The sequence below is a fragment of the Podarcis melisellensis genome (genome assembly GCF_964234715.1).
Source record: "Podarcis melisellensis genome assembly, chromosome: 8".
Taxonomy (NCBI): Eukaryota; Metazoa; Chordata; class Lepidosauria; order Squamata; family Lacertidae; genus Podarcis; species Podarcis melisellensis.
The window spans coordinates 53,803,519-53,822,361 of record NC_138540.1 but is presented as its reverse complement, the minus strand read 5'-3'; the positions used below and the strand labels follow the sequence as shown (position 1 = coordinate 53,822,361).

At 45.9% G+C, this 18,843-nt stretch overlaps 2 protein-coding genes across 3 annotated transcripts; one reads left to right on the top strand and one right to left on the bottom strand.

Annotated features, from left to right (window-relative positions):
- The first annotated feature begins 264 nt into the window (after positions 1-264).
- Positions 265-11,330, top strand: CFAP263 (cilia and flagella associated protein 263). The gene is made up of 9 exons (XM_081921139.1): positions 265-934; positions 2,602-2,725; positions 3,570-3,731; positions 5,099-5,254; positions 6,243-6,323; positions 6,828-6,983; positions 9,172-9,279; positions 10,106-10,261; positions 11,004-11,330. Exons 1-9 carry the CDS (start codon positions 783-785, stop codon positions 11,094-11,096), a joined length of 1,188 nt encoding a protein of 395 aa, XP_081777265.1. The 5' UTR covers positions 265-782; the 3' UTR covers positions 11,097-11,330.
- On the bottom strand, positions 3,442-18,275 carry PRSS54 (serine protease 54). Of its 2 annotated transcripts, XM_081921138.1 has the most exons (8): positions 18,139-18,275; positions 16,302-16,359; positions 15,443-15,741; positions 15,160-15,331; positions 13,862-14,109; positions 13,095-13,219; positions 11,449-11,981; positions 3,442-3,662 (listed from the first exon to the last, which is right to left on the bottom strand). In XM_081921138.1, the coding sequence occupies exons 3-7, from the start codon at positions 15,609-15,611 to the stop codon at positions 11,487-11,489; spliced, it is 1,209 nt and encodes a 402-aa protein (XP_081777264.1). In that variant the 5' UTR covers positions 15,612-15,741; positions 16,302-16,359; positions 18,139-18,275; the 3' UTR covers positions 3,442-3,662; positions 11,449-11,486. The 2 variants fall into 2 exon arrangements, with proteins under 2 accessions (XP_081777264.1, XP_081777263.1); XM_081921137.1 differs by lacking the exon at positions 15,443-15,741 and having other exon boundaries at positions 18,139-18,274.
- Between the last annotated feature and the right edge of the window lie 568 nt (positions 18,276-18,843).

The window sequence follows — 18,843 nt, the reverse complement described above, 5'->3', positions numbered from 1 at the left end:
AGGAGCAGTAGTTTGGGAAGGCGTACCGTGTGTACTGTATTTCTTTAGCTTTTTCCCCTGTTCCGGCGTTGTAAATTGCCTTGGAACATATTTTGATGAAAGGCAGTATAAAGAAGAACAGGCTAATGTGTGTGTGTGTGTGTGTTTAATAAACACGTGTGCTTGTCACTATCCTTCCAATGTTGCCCACTGGCATGATTCCCAGAGCAGGCGGGGCGGGGGAGTCGGAATCTTTTCCCGACCGTCTTGCAATGTAGGTCAGAGACTTTTATTGCTAGGCTGCCGGTGCGAGAGCGACGACACTCCGGATCTATGCTTACTGCAGGGCTTTTCGGTTTGGGAAGCGAGGCATAAACAGAATAAGCATAGCTGGACAACACCTTCAGCACAGCAAAGGCCGGCTTCGCATGCCCGGGAATCGAGTCCGGCCGCAGCTGCCTGCCAGGAGCTGCTGCTTCTGGCCGGGCGCGCAGGAAGCAGCCACTGTTCTCTCGCCCCCGGGTTAGGCATGAAGCCGCCGCCGCAGCGAGGGAGCAAGCTGCCCGCGAGTCAGCATCAAACTCTCCCGCAGGCCGTGCCATAGTCCGGGGATTAGGTGAAGCCCCGCTTGCCGAGGATTATTCCCCGCTTGGAGCGGAGCAGCCGCCACCCAGCAGCCTCCTCGTCTCGGTCGCGAGGCGCAGCGGCTGGCCGCCCGCGATGACGAGGCCCCTCCTGGAAGGCCGGGCCTGGAAGAGGAGGAGGCGCGGTCGGGCGGCCTGCAGGGCCTGTGCTGGGTTGCTATGGCGATCTCGCAGCCCACGGCCATGGCGGACGAGGAGTCGGAGCGCGACAGCGTCCATACGGGCGAGTCGCGGGAGCTGAGCGAGGAGCTGCACCAGGACCTGGCCCAGTTATCCATTTCCCAGCTGCACGGCTTGGTGGAGGAAGCCAGGTGCGGCGAGAAGAACCGGCGCGGCGGCTCCGGCTCTTCCTCCAACGCAAACCCACCTGGGGCCCCTCAAGACACCCCCTTTCCTTCCCCCCGACTGGTTGGCAGCCATCCCTGTGGGCAAAGGGAACGACCTACTCTGGGGCGGTGCGGGTCTCCCGTTCACTTCTATGGCAGAAAGCGGAGGAGCATAGCTAGGGGGCAGGTTTGGCTGTAAATCGCATTCTGGCCATCAGCCTTACTAAGGATGGGTTTCACTAACTAAATCCAAATAATAGCCAAGGTTACATCCGTACCATACATTTATAGCACACATATACCACCTGGACAGTCATGGCTTGCCACTAAGTCTCCTGGGAATTTTGTAGTTTGCACATCACAGAGCTGTCATTACCAGCACACTTAACAAGCCAAAGTTCCCAGGATTCTTTGAGTGAAGAAATGCACTTTAAATGTGCTTTAAAGGTATGGTGTGGATGTAACCCAAGATATGGGGCTTTTCAGTTTTATTAACTCCCTCCCCCCCAATGCTATGAATAGGTGTGCTTTACCCTCTCTAACCTTACAATGTTGTTCCCCTACCTGTAAGGAAACATGTCACCAAACTATACTAAATTCAGAAAACAAGCTCAAGAAAAAGTTCAGGATGTGTGCTGTAAATGGAAAAGTTACAGGAAACAATGATGCTGTGTGCAGACCTGTGGCAGTCACCCTGTATGACTGCTACCAGTGGTAAACTTAAATGGTACACACACACTTTTCTCAAATGTACTAAGATGTTGAGAATCTCAAGCTATAATATTAAACCCCAGGATATATTTTAAACTTAATTTCATTAGTTAAGGTGTTGAATGTAACACCTTAATAAATAGGTAGGCCAGAAGGAGAAGTGAAGGGCATTTCCATTGCCTGAGAGGGACTGGTACAAAAAAAATATTAAAACCCAGTACTGGACCCTAGGATCACAACTGAGAAACAGTGGCTTAGACAGAAGATTAAACCAAGTAATTTTCAATAAAGATTGTCCCACAGAAGATGGAAATAATTTTCTCAGGGAATGGGTAAAATAGCAGTTCCAAGAAGAGGAATTTTGTTGATATTGGTAAATATATATATATATTTAGAGTTTATGTGGGACATTTTAAAGCATGGGTAGGCAAACCAAGGCCTAGGGGGCAGATTCAGCCCAATCGCCTTCTAAATCCAGCTCACGGTCGGTCCGGGAATCAGTGTGTTTTTACATGAGTAGAATGTGTCCATTTATTTAAAATGCATCTCGGGGGTATTTGTGGGGCATAGGAATTCGTTATTTTTTTCTTTCCCCCCCAAAAATATAGTCCGGCCCCCCCACAAGGTCTGAGGGACAGTGGACCGGACCCCTGCTGAAAAAGTTTGCTGACCCCTGTTTTAAAGAGTAAGCTTTAAAACTTTTCTTAGGTAGTTATTGTTCCAGAATTTATTGCTGCTTTACCTTAAATGTAACCCTCAGAGTGGTGCAAAAGTTATGTGTCCCCTCTCTAAGGAGTAGGTTACCATAGATTGCAGCTTGAGGATTTTGTCTTCCTCAGACTTTGCCTTAATGGATGCTGCTGTCATCCCTTTTGGTTTGCGACATGAATTGCTCACGTGAACCACTGGGTTTGCTCACCTAATCTTTCATCTACCTTCAGCCATGACAATGCCATGCTCAAACTTGAGACAACAATGTTTGAGAAGACTTTCAATCGGCTTGAGCCAAGGGACTTGGTGCTGGAAAAGTTTGGCTCTTTGATGGACATGGGACAAGCACAACTTGTAAGTTACAGGATTATTTTACAGATACTGGAATAGCTGTTGTGACAGTATTTGTGGTTTTGATGGTGCAAAGAGTCTGCTCCCTTGTCCTTTGCTGAAGCTTAACTGGCCAGAGTGCAGATGAGAAGCAGACCCTGAATTTAAAGTGCTGTTTTTGTCCTATAAAGCCTTAGGTAGCTCAGGACCCCAGTACCTTAGGAACTGCTTCTTCCTGCCTGGACCTTCTCAGACCCTGCACTTGTCATCTGAAGCTCTCCTCAAAGGGAGGGGCAGAGGGTGCCAGCACGAGATTGGGCCTTCTCAGAGGCGGCTTGCAAGTGTGGAATGCTCTCCCCAGAGAGATGTACCAAGTTCCATCACTACCTATATTTAGACCACATTTTGCGCTTAATTGATGTTCATCTTTTAGTAGGTTAGGGTATGATTTGCCCTTTTCATATTATTACAGGATGAGTAATTTTAGTCAATTAATATTCTTTTATCTTTTTTATTTATTTTGAATTTTGTATCATGTATGCTTTTATAATTGTAAGTTGCTTTGAGACATTTTTTGTAATAAGCAACAAATATAATACTAACCATATATTATTATTATTATTATTATTGTTATTATTATTATTATTATTATTATTATTATTATTAATATCAGGCTGCCAATCCATCTTGTATCCAATTCACCACAAATTTCATCTAAGACACCTAACAAAGCATGTCACATTAATATTCATAAAGGGGCAAAAGAAGAAACAAATACAGTGATGGCAAATTCTTGAGTTCAGTTGCACCTTTTGTGGCTTCTTATGTAGAGCTGTGTGCTTCTATCTTGCAATCATTTGGTTTTCAGGCACGAGGCAGGCGCAAATCTAAATCCCGGTTAACAGCAGATCGTCTGGTGGGTCTGACGGTGGAACAGAAATGTGACATAGCACAACGGGAGCTGGAGGAGACAAAGGAAGATGTTCAGAGGTTAAAGGAGAACTCAGAAAGGCTGTTGCAGAACTACCTGGTATAGTTGCTCTGGGATAGGAAGAGGCATGTGTTGTATCGCTGTACTGAAGTGTGTGTTCTCTCCTCATTGAGGCACCTGTTCATGCCAGGTCAAATTTAGTAAGTGAGCAGTGGTATGCCATTTTTGGCCCACTCAGTAGTATCTGGTGATTCAGATGAAGAGGCACTTTTCTACCAATCAAACTTATAATCCAAAGGCAGTTCATTTAGTCAAGGCTGTAGACAACTGGTCTTCCTGAGAAGCGGAAGGCAGGAAATGATGGCACTTGATAACATTAAAACACTGGGCTTCCAAGATCCCCTGAATTTTCTGGGCTTTAGCGCTGATCTTGTTATACGTTTCTGTGCAGTAGTACTTTGGGAAAGGCTTAAAGACACCAATTTATGGACACTCCAAGGAGCTGTGGGCTTATAAAAGCCATAGTTAAGGGGAGGAACTGCCTTTTAAAAGACTGTCAGTTTTGCTCTTGATTGGGAAGATACATGCCAGGCTGCCTCTTGCAGAATGTCAGAATATTCCTCTTTTGTGTATGTTAAAATAGATGCTGAAGAGCTAAAACTTGGGTTAAATCTCTCTTTTCTGGATACTTAAACCTGGAGTGCATAGCTGGCCAGAGTGGGTGGCTGCTTAATTTGCCAATGAAACCACTCTTTTCCTCATTCAGTATTTCAGTATTATAAACACAGCAGGAGCCGTGGCATGAGAAATACAGCTGAAGTGCTTGGCAGTGCCATTTGCTCACACAGGCCTTATGCATGAAGTTTGGGGAGCCCAGTTAGGGTTAGTTCCAAGATTATCAGTTGCAATAACATGGTCAGGTTTGGAAAGCTTTTCCAATGGAGTGTGACTTTCAAGGTGGGAACTGAGCAAGGGAGATAAACAAAAACATTATTTGGGCCGGCACCATCTGCCCTGTGGGAAGGCAAGGGGGGAAGCAAGAGAGGCAGGAAACATCAGCGCCTGCTGCCTTTGGACTCAACCACTCATAGGCAACTTTACATTTTATATCATGTGTTGGACTGCAATTTTAAAATACTAAAAGAACCTTGGGTGCCTTGGCAGAAAGGCAGCATATAAATGTAGTAAATAAAGAATTGCTGGACATCTTACCATCAGTTAGGCATTGCTCATTAACAGTCATAACAATTAATGGTCTTGGGCAAGGAGTTCAGCTGGAGTAGCACAGCCAAGCAATTCATGTTTGCCACCTACTTCTTGCTGCTGGTCTCCACCTTTTTAACTCAAGAGTTTACAGAACACAATTCTTTGTCCCCGGGCAGCAGCTGGTCTGCATGGTTCTCCATGAGAACAAATCAATGACATGCAGCCTTCCTTTACTGACGGTGCAATCTTGAATTTGGCAGGCTGTCCTGGAGGAAGCAGACATCCGCCTAGTTGACATTAAGAAAGCTGTGCAGGACTTTGACAAAGATATAGTCAAAACCATCACCAAGAAGAAAGGGAGTGTCATCGCCTCTGAAAAAGTGCTGAGATACATGGAAGATAGGATACGCTACAGGGTAAGTGGAGAGAACATTGGGCAGTCCCACCAGCTGCTCTCATTTTGCTCCGTTAGCCAGTTGATAACCTTGGTAAAACAGCCTATTAGTGAGACCATCAGTGTCTCTAATCCTCCTGCATGTGTTCTTGTTTTGTTAGATACCAGCAACTGAGTGCAGTAGCCTGTAGACATCATGGTGGATCCCACCAAACAGTGGCATACATTCAGACGCCTTAAGCAATCTTTGCCATTCAGAGGAGGACTTCCTGAGAAATGTGTCTATTTCAGAGCATTCTTATTCCATAGAATACATATCTTGACATTATAAAGCTGAATCGGTAAATAGGATGTATATTTATCATTAAAGAACCATACCTAACCCTGTACCTGTATCCTTAACATGCAGAAATAAAACAGGTAAAGCTCATCCTCCTATCTCCATTCCAGCTTCACCACATTTCTACATGTTATATTACATTTCAGTCTGGTAAATACACAGGAGTGGGGCCAATGAAAAAGATGGCAACTGTATCTATGAAGTCCCAGTTCTGATCTTCATCAACTTTTCCTCAATTCAATCTTTCAGAGAATGGCTATTGCCTGTGCAAGGCAATAGCAATAATAATGAGCAGCTGCCATTCCTTCTAGTTTAACTGCATCAGGGTTGAGAGCTGTTTATACACAATTATACACAATTGTATAATTGCTCAAAATATTTCTGAGATGCACCTAACTCTTTGGCCTAAAATAGAGTTCTGTGTAACTCAAAAGTCTTCACACATGTTAGAGTTGAGAGGCAATTCCATTTGGATACATGTAAGGTCCAAGGCAAAGCAGCATTCCTGTTATTACCTGGGAGTTTCCTCTGGAGAGCTTTGCCGCCAGGAGTGATTGGTCACAGCCTGCAGGGTAAGTGCTCATCTCTCAGCCACACATAAAGTACATGTAAATGCAGGCAAACTTTAGCAGCAAGCCTGAGAAAGAAATTAGGTGACTTTCTTTTTCAGGATGTACTGAAAGAGAAAATTCGTTTGAAAAATGATTCCCTGAAAGTCCAGAAGAAGAAGATGCAAATGCAGCTCAAGCAGGTGCGTAAACTGCAAGTTTGTGAAGGTGCATCTCAGCAGGCCAGTCTCGCCTCAGTGTACCATTGCTTGGTGTCCCATGCATTCCATGTTGTTGCTCATTGATCAGGAGTATCTCCATAAGTAGAACACCAGAATCATCCATTCAGAAAGAGCACCCAACATTTGGAACATGTCCTCTTTTAAAACCATCCAAATTTGACTATCACTGCCTCCTTTGGGAGCAAGATCCACAGATTAACTGTGCACTATGTGAAGAAATGCTTTATTTTAAATGTCCTGAATCTTCCAACTTTCAGCTTCATTGGATGTTCTAGTATTATGAGAGAGGGAACAAAACTTTTACCTGCTTTCTCCATGCCATGCATAACTTTATAAACTTATATCCTTTCACCAACTCTACAATATCCTTTTTGAGGTGAGGCAACTAGAACTGTACACAGAGAAACCTGCTATGTACTTGGGCTCCCTAGTCAGTGACCCACACTGTTCTCGGTTGGTCTGCAGAAGGAGGAACTCGGGGAGGCACTACACGAGGTCGATTTCCAGCAGCTGAAAATCGAGAATGCTCAGTTCCTAGAGAAGATTGATGAGCGGAACCAGGAGCTGCTGCAACTGAAGCTGACTGTGGGCAACGCTATCCAGGTCCTCAATTTCTACAGAGTAAGTAGAGCAGTCCCACAGTACTCTCTCTCTCTCCTGCTCTTTGGTTCCCCATACATGGCTTAATGTCAGGGAACTGCCATCAGTACTGGAGGGGGAGCGCAAAAGCCAGAGGGATTCCAGAGAGCGTCCAGGGATCGGGAGGAGCAGCCCATCTTCTGGGGAAGAGAATCAGCGTAGCACCAGTGGAGAAGGGGGGCAGGTGGGGGAGGCGGTCCCATGACTCCTTGCCTGGGACCAGCGGGGAGAGTAGGGGTCCTCCGTTGCCCACGCCCTCCCTGCGCAGAAGGCTTTCGCGCAGAGAGGGTAGGTGGAGACTAGGCGTCAAAGAACTTCTTTGCTGGAAGAAGTTTAAGAAACGCCCACTCACGGATTCTGCCAGCGATTGAGTCAGCCACGGGTGAGTGGCTGTCCGGACAGAAGAGGTTCACTTTGGCAGCCCAGCCAGGTGTTTGCACCCAGCCAGGGGGATAGGCACGTGCTTACGCACGAGCAAACCCTAGAACCATTACACTTAAGATGGCTGCTGGAAGAGACCTGGGATCCAACTGCCTGCACTTCCCTACTGAGGGGGACAGTGCTGCTGTAGACCAAAGCTCTGCTCTGTAACCAGCAATTATTCTGCTACGGAGTAAACACAGCTTTTCCTCCATCTCTTCTGTTGCAGAGCAGAGTTCCAGAAACAGTCAGAAACAGTGGCAGGGGATCTAGGGCCTAACCTCTGCCTCATTTTCTACACCTTTTCCTGGCTTGCTAGGGTTACTCCTTGGCAAGTTCTCCTTTTTCCAACCTCAAATGTTGGAAGGACAGTTTTCACTGGGACCATTGTGCAAGAGGGTTAAATGCTCCCTTCTCCAAACTGCATTCTCATTCATGATTCTCCCCCACCAGTGAGAATAGAAGTGGAGGAAGGGGGTATATTCACTTGGGTAATTGTGTGCTATTGAATTGGGTTTTTTTAAAGTTGAATATTCTGGGCTCTGAAAAGAAAAAGGGGGGGAACTGAGAATGGGGAACATGATGTTTGTTCATGATGTCATGCAAATAACCTGTAGAAAATGTGTAAAGCATAGGACCCAACGTCTAGGGGCCGATCTCCCTTCGGTCCCTCCCACTAAAATATTTGAGGGGGCTGTGCCCCCTCCCCAAGTTGATGGGCATTGCCATTCAAATGGTGTGCATGAGCCATGTCTTGGGATCAATTATGCGGGTCAGAGCTTACCTGCCCCCCCCCATATTTTATTCAAGTTGGTACCCCTGGTAAAGCTTGGCTATTTTGCAGTAAATGTCTAGTGTGGAAGAAAGCTAAAAGAAGGACTTGAGTCTCTCCGTCTCTCTCTCTCTCTCTCTCTCTCTCTCTCTCTCTCTCTCTCTCTCTCTCTCTCACGCGCACACACACACACACACACACACACACACATCCTGGACTAGTGGGTACCTTTTCCCATGCTTACCATGGGAAGCTTTCCCCACCCCAAAAGAAGATCCCACTGTGTGCAAATGAGCCTATAAGAATCAAAACTGTGGGACTTGGTCCAGGAGGTTGTATCATCCTGGGTCAAACTTAGAGGAGGATGAGCCTAGAGACACAGGATTCTTGGTCCACCTAGCTCAATAATGTCTGCACCAGCAGTTCTCCGGGACTTCAGTCTCAGGGGCCATTCCTAGCCCTTCCTGGAGAATCCATCGAGAGTTGAACCACGAACCTTCTGCATTCCAAGCAGATGCTCTTAACCTCTTAGCTTTGGCCCTTTCCCAAAAGCTTCTGGAGCATATTTCACTGTCCAGAACGGGGATTTCAGCAGGAGTCTCTTTTTCTGCATCTCTTCAAATCTCTTCTTTGAACTACTGTCTTCATTTTCACTTGGGCAATATTCCCAGGGAATAATCCTGATATACCACCAGCTAAACATTGCAATATATCACAATATCTGAAATAAGGATGGAACTTTGTAAAGGCGAACATAATTTGGTGAGCATACTTTATACCTCCATTCTGGATTTAGTGTCTGTGCTGGCTACTGAAACCTCATTTTCCAGTTACAGCTGTTCCATGTGTGGCCAGGTAGCATTCAGACATGCAAAGTAAATCTGGATGCTGCCTTCTGAAAGTTCCTTCTGCTTAGGTAGACACAGGCCATCCAGCCTTCTTTTCCCTCTCAGTCTGGATCAACTTGTTTTATTTCAGAAGAAACTGTATACCGCAATGACCCTGGCCACCAACCTGGTGAAAGATATTGCCCAGAGAAAGGAGTCCCTGGAAAAAATTGAACATGAGGCCATCCTCGTTGAGGAGGTAGGACTGAAGGGAGGCACAGGAGCTATTTAACTGCAAGCAAAGGTTTTAAAATAACAGGGACAGAATCAATTTACTGGGATTATTTGTGAATGATGGTGTTGCCACCAGGAACAATGTCCAGTTTACTGGCTCCTAATGTATTATTATTATTTTTTATTGTTAATGCATGTGATTTTCCAGGCTTGTGAGTCAAAGTAGAGCAAAAATGATCCCAGGAGAAAAATCAGTACACTAAGGGAGGACTTTGTATTATCTGGGAACTAATTTGCTTGCTAAGTGATGCTGAAAAGCCTGGACAGGAACTTTCACATTTTCAGGAAGAAAAGTGTGAATGGTTGCAAACTGAAGATGGTTTATTTGCATAGATCAAGAGGGTGACTAAGGAAAGAATGTCAGGAAAGGCTCAGTGCCTCTTTATCTTCCGTGGGTTGGACGTTCAGGATAAACAGCTATTTCCCTTACTCAGAAAATAGGGTGGGTTACCAGCGGGAGCCCTGCAGCGTTTGGCTTCAGATGAAAACGGCCAGTCATCAGCTGGGGGCTTCCCCCAGAGTAAGGGACCGGTGAAAGGTCCAACTAAATATTACAGTGAAGATCTGTGATCAGCTCTCCAAACATTTTTATTTTTACTTTAAAGAAGTCACTGGGGGTTCTGAATGTGATTGGTGTATTGATGTTGGATGAAGAGGTGTTTAGCCCTTTCTCCCCCTGCCATTTCCCTGATCTAAATTCCTGCCCCCACCCCACCCGATACAATGCAATGAAATAAAACTAAAGAGAGTCTCTCATCAAAATACTTTTCTTCTTTTCCTTTTTTTTATAGGAACGGTTCAAAGCCGAGGTCCTGAACAAAAAGCTACGGAAACAACTGACAGAGTACAAAGTGCCCCCTGTCCTCGACTATGTCCATGAGAAGATGGCAGTACATGAACTGGAGAACATCATCAAGATCTGGGAGAGGAAGGTGGAAATTGCAGAGGTATGAGCATGCTGGTCTTACATCTGGGCACCTGTGCCACAGGGCTGACCACAGCGAGGTCTGTGTTAAACCTCTGTTCTGCCTCTGAACACAAACTTGGCACTGATGTGGGCAATATGTGGCCAAGTGCCTCATTGTTATACTCAACACCAGGTTAAAGAGAGGTAAAATTCCCTATTGGAAAAGGGTGTTCAGATTGTGTGCAGGAAGTGGAGTTGGGGATCAGTGTAGGGATAGCCCTGAACTTGAAGAGATGTGGCTATGGACAAAAACTCCACTTTCAACCTGTTGCCTTTGGCATATCCTTTCTTGTCCTTGTTCTCTCCCTTGCTGGTTTGCAGAGCAGGGTTTTATTTAAACTTTCTAGGATTGTGAAAGTGGCAGTAGAGCATCAGGAAGTAGATAAGCCCTGCAGATAGTGGATGCTGTTTCTGGAGCACTCTGAAATGATATTACTCCAAGGTGCAGATGCAGGAGGAGAAGCAGCCTCTCTGTATACGTGTGGTTTTTTTCTCCTTGCTTGGAGTTTAAAAGAGGAGCCGAATGAGGATAAGCAAGCAAGAGAAGGCCAGGAACAGCTGCTCCACCCACCTTAGGAGAGCATTTGTCATTTAGGGTAAATAGAAGGCATGCAATAGTTGTCCCCCTTGGTCTGGGTTTTCTTTCTCAGTCTCTCTCTCTGTCCCTCACTCCCAGCTCAGTTTCTTACTGCTTTCCTCTTTTCCCCTCTTCCGTCTCACAGATGGCCTTGCGGGGCTACCAGAGTACTTGGCACAAGGCAAAGCTGGCTAGTCAACAGCTGCAGGCTCTTCTCCCAGAGCAAGGGAGCAACTGAGAAGGAGAGAGCTGGACAAAGGCACTTTACCAAGGGCCCAGTTGCCTAGCCTTGGAAGAGAACAGGAGCCCCTGCAGCACATGCCTCCTGTTTCCTCTGTCTTCTCTGGCTCTCTCTTCCAGACAAGGTATTTGCACCAGGGTCTTAGGACCCCTGCAGTTGTTGTCCCCTTTCCCTTTCTGTTCCCCTGTGATAAGTTACTTTATAAGTCATCAATATATCTGGCTATATTTACCACTTTTGAGTCATTTCATACCACATGGTTCTGAGGAGATTGAATAAGGAGGGTTTGAAGTTTAATTGTCCAAATGGGACTTCTGGGGAAATGACAGATGAGCATAACAGCACTCACCATATCTCAGCTGTGCATTTCTCAGAAATGTCTGCTGCTTAACCTGCCACCATCCAGCATGTCAGAAGACAGGGCATGAGGCTTTTAGAGAGAAGGCCTTCAGGCTGGCCTAACTTGGCTGTAGAAACGGGAAGAAGCTCCCCACTGTAGTAGTCATAATAGATGGGATCAGACTGTTTGGCCCGTGACTCAGCTGGCTCTTCTGGGAGCTCCTGGCTGTCTTCTGTGAGGTGCTCTGTATGATTAAGGCTGGTGTGGTCTGAGAAGTCAATGGCTCTCCCCTCCCCAATGGGTTCAAATATCCCTTCGCCCTCCTCCATGGGAGGTCTGAAGGGGCTGTGTCTTGAGTCAGGGATGGGAGAAGCCGGAGCTCCCCACTTTGCTGTGGTGGTCACAATCCAGTCGCCATAGGAAGACACTCTGGTGTAGAGAAACGGCCCATAGCATCTCATACCGCCCTTGGTCATCACTCCCTTCAGCACCCACTGCCTTGTTCCATCTGCCTGGCATATGACCGGGTTGCCTGGGTATCCCTTTGGAAGAGGAAAAAGCAAAGGTGCCTTTATTTATTCATTTCAAATACCTCTCCCCCACCTCTCCACATGCAGTTCAAGGCAACTGACAGAGAAATCATGAAATACAACAAAAGCCAAGGCAAAATAAGAAAAAAAATATGGACCTCATGACCTCATGATAGGTGCACAAAGTCAGAATTTTAGGAACAAGGAGGAGGAGTTTGTGGAGCTTTTGGGTGGGCCCCCTGGTCCAATGAAAAGGTTCCATCAGGAGCAGAAACTGCTGTTTTACTCTCTGCTGCAGATCCCTTCCAAATAGCAGATCAAGTAAAATGGTCCCCCTAACAACTCTCTTCCACAAACAGGGATGGCCAGCAGCAGGCAGGTAGACATTAGTGTTAGAAATTGGGCACTGTGAGCTGGCTGGCTAAGGGTGTCATAGTGGCATACAGGGTTCTCCTCCTCCTCTCTGTTTTATTCTCACAATAACCCTGTGGAGATGGGCCTGTCACCATCTCTGACCTAAGATCACTCAGCTTCACAGCTGAGCAGAGATGTGAATTAGGAGTGCATTTAACATTTACCTGTGGATCTTGAATAAACTGGATTAAATCCAGATTCATCATGCCCGGCCCTGTTTTCAGCCATCAGAATAACATGAAAATTAGACGTTCCAAGACATTTCTGAGGATACAGTTCTGAGATTACTTATGGGCTATGGTTCACCTACCAGCTCTTAACTGGTCTCTTGATGGGTGTTTCTTCTTCTTTTTTTATCAAATGCTGCCTAGGAATGAGTAGATCTGCCCCTTTCTCAAAAGTTCTTCAATAGATTTATACCCCGCCTTTTAGAAAAAAATTCTTAGAAGGGGCTCACAAATATATATATATTTATAACAATATCTAAAAAATTTAATTTAATAATAGAAAACACAAGTACTAATGTTAAAGCACCACCCTGCCCAGTAAACAGCTGCAGCAATGCTCTTGTGTTAAAAGGGGAAAATATTTTCTGTACTTTCACTATGCCTTGCTGAAGTGTTTGCACAGTCACTAGAAGAGAACTGCTTGTTGTGTTTATGAATTGTGCAGAGGTAGCAGCAGATGAGTCCATGAACATAACTTTCTCACCAGGCATCCAGACGCGTTGTCAGCTTTCCTGTGGCTGCAGCACTCTGTGGTCATGATTCTGTGCAGGGGACAGGGGTCAACATCCACCACCGAGAGCTTCCGTAGAGAGACGCTCCCTGCCTGGACTGAGATACAAAGGCATGAGCAAAGCCTGGCCTTTCTAGGTCTTTACAGGACTAAGTTGGCAACTGAACACAACACACATTGGGCTGCCCATCTTCCCTTCAAAGCCCACCCTCCTGTGCTAAAAGCTATATTTCCTGTCTTCTGTCCAGGGCAAAGAGGAAGGAGCTCTCCTTAGTACCCAACAGTGAGGGGCAAGGTAAAGAAAAGAAGAAAGATCTCACTAGCTTCCAGAATTTGGTTCTGGCAAAATGTCTACAAATTGAAATTAGATTAGTGACTCTATTCAAAAGAATTCTGTATTCTAAAAAAGGTTTGAATAGCACCTTGTCTCTTAAGTGTCCAGCCAGGAGAAATCTTGGAAGCCACATGCAATAACCACATACAAGGAAGACATAGATCTGATCCCTGGGAACTATGGGAATCCTTCCACATGCAGATGGCCAATAGATGTGTATCCATGAGAGGGATGGATGTTCTCATGGGAGAAAAACTGAAAATAGGCATAACACCAAACATGCCACCCGGAGCTCCTTGTAGGAAGAGCAGGATGTAAATGCAATCCAAAAATAATGGAGCAATTGATCTTGCACAGCATTTGTGAAGACTGCCATTGTGAGTGCCATGGTACACAAGTAGCTCACCTGTGTGAGGATGCAGCCAGCCCACAACCAAGCAGTTCCTTAGAGCTGTCACAGGAAAGTTTTCAGGTGGGAAGCAGATGGGCTGCAAAGCCTTGCTGAAATAGAGCCGGGCGCCTATCTTCAGGAGGGCAATATCATTGTGAAGAGTGAGTTCATCAAAGGCTTCATGCGGGATGATGGCACTGATGGGGATCAAGAAACTTCTGTCTTTCAGGCCTGTGATACCAACCAGGGCCAACACCTGGGTCCTGGCCATGGAAAGCGTAAGCAAAGAGAAGGCACTTGAGTGAACACAGACATGGGCCCTTGCTTCATGCCTCTCCATTCCTGGGGGAAGCTTCTGGGCTTGAGGCACAGAAATTGAAGAGGAGGTGCAGCGATATAGGAAAAGGATCAGTTAATGAATGCCTGACTTTCAAGTACCAGTTAAAAGCACAGGAATCCTGACATCATGCTAAACATGTCTTTACATACCACTACTACTACCACTACTACTAATAATAATAATTAGAAGGCAGGAGAGGGGTTAGGTTTTCATTAGGATGCAGGAAATGGGGAAGGGAGGTTTTACCATTTCCTTGTTGGCCACAATTCTGGCCCACCCTCCTGACTGTGGCTATTGGCTTTTTTTTAACTATAAATCCTATTGGTTGCCAAATGCACACAACCAATCAGTTCTCCATTGTTACCATGGGGAGGCCTTAACAGGGAAAAGCAGATAGGCTGCACAAGTCTCCTGCTGCTGCTTTTGCATGTGGCAAAAGGGACCCTAATTCCTGCCTGCTAGGCTTGCCAACGTTTTGACTGGCCCCTGCTGGATCAGGTCAGTTGCCCATCTAGTCCAGTAGCCTGTTCTCAAAGTGGCCAACCAGATATAGCCCCAGACTTCATTGTGTTTCTTTGCTGGGGCTATGTACTTCTGGCAGCCTATTGTGGTAGGATTCTGATTAACTGAGCAGCCAGTTTTCCAGTGTGGCTGGGAACAGAGGTCTTCATCTGAGGCTTTTCATGGACTCACCTGGGTGCGCTTCTCCTGAAACACCACCTCTTTTGCAGCTGCTGCAAGGGGCAGGAGCAGGCCACTGAGCAGAGGCTCTACTGCAACCCTGCTACATCTCCAAGTTGACCTACTTGTCTAGCTAAAATGACCCAAGGTTAGGATTGTGCTGCAAGAACTATTATTAATTGTTGCAAAGTTTTTTCTGCCCTTGAGAGAAGTTGCCTATACAGTGTTTGATGATTTGCAGCTATAACTGTTCCTGCTCTATGTGTGTAAAAACCTCCACTTTAGCACCCACCTGTTCAGGAAAGTAGAGGCTGCACTTACTATCCAGTGTTTATCCAGGATGCAACCCAAAGCCAAGTGGTTGCCATAGACATCCTGCAATGATACCATCCAAGGGAGTTCATCCACAGCTGCAAACTCTTGCATGGGTCTTATGGGATCTAAGCTGATCTGCACGCCACAATCTGTGCCAGTAAGAAAGAGGAGGGGCAGGTCAGTCATCAAGGCCTGTCTGAATTCAGCCTCAGCCACTGCATTTTCTCCTTTGTCCTGCTAATATCCAGGAGGTTCATTACCCCATTGTGCTGCAGGAAGCAGAACATGTCCTCCAGTGGATGGGGAGCCTTTTCCAGCCCAAGGGCTGCATTCCCTTCTGGGGGGAAAGGCCACATGCCAGCGGAGGGTGAAGCCAGAGGGAAAAGTGGGCAGAGAAATGGAAGTACATTTGACCTCTCCATCCTCCATCCAGGCAAACAAGAGCCAGGCCCTCTATTATAGCTGGAGCTGGTAGAAGCCAGAGTCCAACATTTGGAAGGCCACAGGAATCCCATCCTTCCCTGTGATACGTTTGTTTCTCAGTTATGTCTCATCAGCCCTGTTTTCACAAGAAAATCCAAAAGTTGGAAAAGAATGCAAAGCATTTGAAATAGTGTACAACCTTGGCCAAATTCTGCCTGAAAGGGAGAACTTGTGTCATCTACTCTGAAAACTGCTTCAGCAGTTAAAGATGTGACCTAGGGCAAGTATACCAGTTTGCCTAGTTTGCATTGTTTGCGTTAGCCTTTGTCAACCTGGCAGCCTCCAAACGTTTTGAACTACAGCTGCCATAATGCCTTACCATTGGCTGAGGCTGATGGGAGTTGTAGTCCAAGTCTGGCAGGCACCAGGTCGGCAAAAGACTGGTTTATTATGGTATTATGCACTGTTTGGATTTTGGGTCATCTAATGTGGCAGTGCTAGCAGATACTACCATTATTATTACTACTACTTACAACACACAAAAACACACAGAATGTCCACCTTCATTGCTTTGCGTCCCCACCCCATTTCTGATCATCTGTGCCCTCTGGCATCCTTGGGCCCAGAAAGGTCTCTTAGCTCTACTGCCCATGGCCAATGTTCTGCTGCAAGGTCAGACCCAAATGCTTCACTCACCAGCCGCTGAAGAGGGCAAGATGCAGCAGCACAAAAACAGGCTTCCTATGCAATGTCCCTGTTAGAAAAAAAAGAAAGCAGACCGTAAGCCCTGCACAGGCATTTCCCAGGACCTTTCCTCGTCTCTCATCTTCAGCAGAAGTCAGTCTTTCTGTTCCGAAGCCCAGATCAATCCCATAGCCACTGGAGAAGCAAATGCAGCATGTCTAGCAAGGCGCTGCTAGTGTTACAGTGATCAGTTTTACCTTGAAACCTTTTCTCCTAGGCAACACATACAGACACCAATTGCCATCTTCTTTAGTACAATGGTTTTTCAAAATGTCTTCAGGAAGGCCTTTCAGGGATTTCTCAAGGAAAGGCACAGGAATGGTAGGCAAGCTTCTCCAATTAACGGCTACTAGCCACAATGGCTGTGTTTACCTCCATTGTCAGAGGTCTCATGTCCACATACCAGTTGCTGGGAAGCACAGGTGGGTAGAGTGGTGTTGTGCTCATGTGCTGCTTGAAAGTTTCCCACAGGCATCTGGTCGGCCACTGTGAGAAGATGATGCTGGACTAGATAAGCCATTGGTCTGATTCAGCTTTTCTTGTCCCTTTTCCCTTGTAATGTATAGTTGCTAGAGGGTCGGGTGTGTTCTTGGTCACACAGTAGAAATGGGCCAACAATGACTTTCCTACAGTTTTATTTACTGCTGAACATGAACTGGGCGGTCCAGAATTCTCCACAAAACGGCATTGGAATTCCATATCAGAAGTGTGGGGATTTATTGGAAGGCCCATCATTGTGGTGCAGGGTTGCCTGGAAGTAGGAAATTGGAAAGCCACTGCTTTAAAGCAGGCGACCCCCCAACCTTTTGGGACCCATGGACCATTTGCAAACCAAAGGAGCTGTCATGGGCACTGCAGCTTATTCTATTGACTACAACAGAATGCTGTTTTCAAGATTAATTTCTGCACAGGGAGGAGATCCTGTGGAAACCACAAAGACCTTGCCAGGTGCATGTGTGCCTATTTGTCTGGATATTCACTTTTTGAAATATGGCAATGATAACTATGCTGGTTGGGGCTGATGGGTCATTGCGTTTTAAAAGACTGAACTAGAGAGTTGTGGTGCGGCTTGAGAACAAGAGGTGTCCCTCCTCCCACAGTGGATTGAAAAGTAAGATACTGTACTCAAATCAACCGGTATAACAGATAGATGAAGATCCATGGCAAATTCTCTTGAAACCTTGTCCTGCGTTTATTCTTTATTTATTGCATTTATATCCCACCTTTTTCTTCAAGAAACTCAAGGTGATGTACATGACCCTCACCTTCCTCATTTAATTCTCATAACAACCCTGTGAGGTAGGTTAGGGTGAGAGGCAGTGACTAGCTCAAGGTGACCCAGTGAATTTCATGGCCAAGTGGAGATTTGAACCCTTGTCTCCCAGGTCCTATTCCAGCACTCTGCCCAGAACTTTCCAAACTTTTCATGTTGATGACACACTTTAGACATGCATCATTTCACGACACAGTAATTCAGTTTTACCAGCAAACTGGAGGTTAAACTAACCCCTTTCCAACACTGGGAGGAGTGCAGGGAGCGTTCCTGCAACATACCTACACACTGCAGCTGACACACTAACATGTCGTGACATATAGTTTGGAAAGCTTTGCTCTAACCTTTACACCACACTGCCTCTTGTTCTCCTTTGTTTGACTTTCCTAGAAACTCCATTATGTGGTTCTTGTCTTGCTCTTTCTAAAACACATCTATTTTCTGTGAGCCTTTTCCTATTCCATCTCCCAAGTTATTCTGTCAAGAGCAACCATATATTTTTCTGCCTTCTTTTACCAAAGAGGTCTTGGCTTGATCTGATTTCCTGCCATTTCCTGACCTCTGATTTCCTGCCATCAGGTAGAGCCCAGGAGCGACCATGCCCTTTGCCAGAATTTGGCACTGCAGACTCAACATTGTTAGGTCGTGGTTGCCATGGTGCTGGAGTTCCTTCTTGCTGGCCTCATGACCAATAACATTTCTGGGACTAGACCTGCTTGCAATTCCCCTTCTTGTTCCAAATCCATGACTGCATTCCCTAAACCTAAGGCAAATCTGACCCCAGGGTCATTTCTGAATCCTAAGAAGAGAAGCTTTTCTAGGGATGACCTCCCCTAAAAAAACTCAACAACTTTGGCTAGGCGCACCCCCTAATAAAAAAAAGTCAGCAAGTTCCTGCACCTCTTTTTTCTAGAAGAAAAGACTTGGTGAGGGTAGCCAATGGGTCTCAAACTCTCAGTGAATTAGGGACTTCCCCTGCATGCGAAGACAGGCTCAAGAAGGCGGTTTCTGCACATGGTGTAGGAGCAGATGGGGCTTGTCAACCTAGGAAGGTAGCTCATCTAGAAGGAAAACCCTGATCCTAAATCTCTGCTGCCTTGTGGAATATCTTTGAGATAAGAAAAAACTAGCAGTGGTGTCCAAACTTTTTCCAAAGAGGGCCAGATTTTTAGGGTTGAAGTTGTTGTTGAGCTTTTTTTAAGGTTGGGGTTGAGCTTTTTT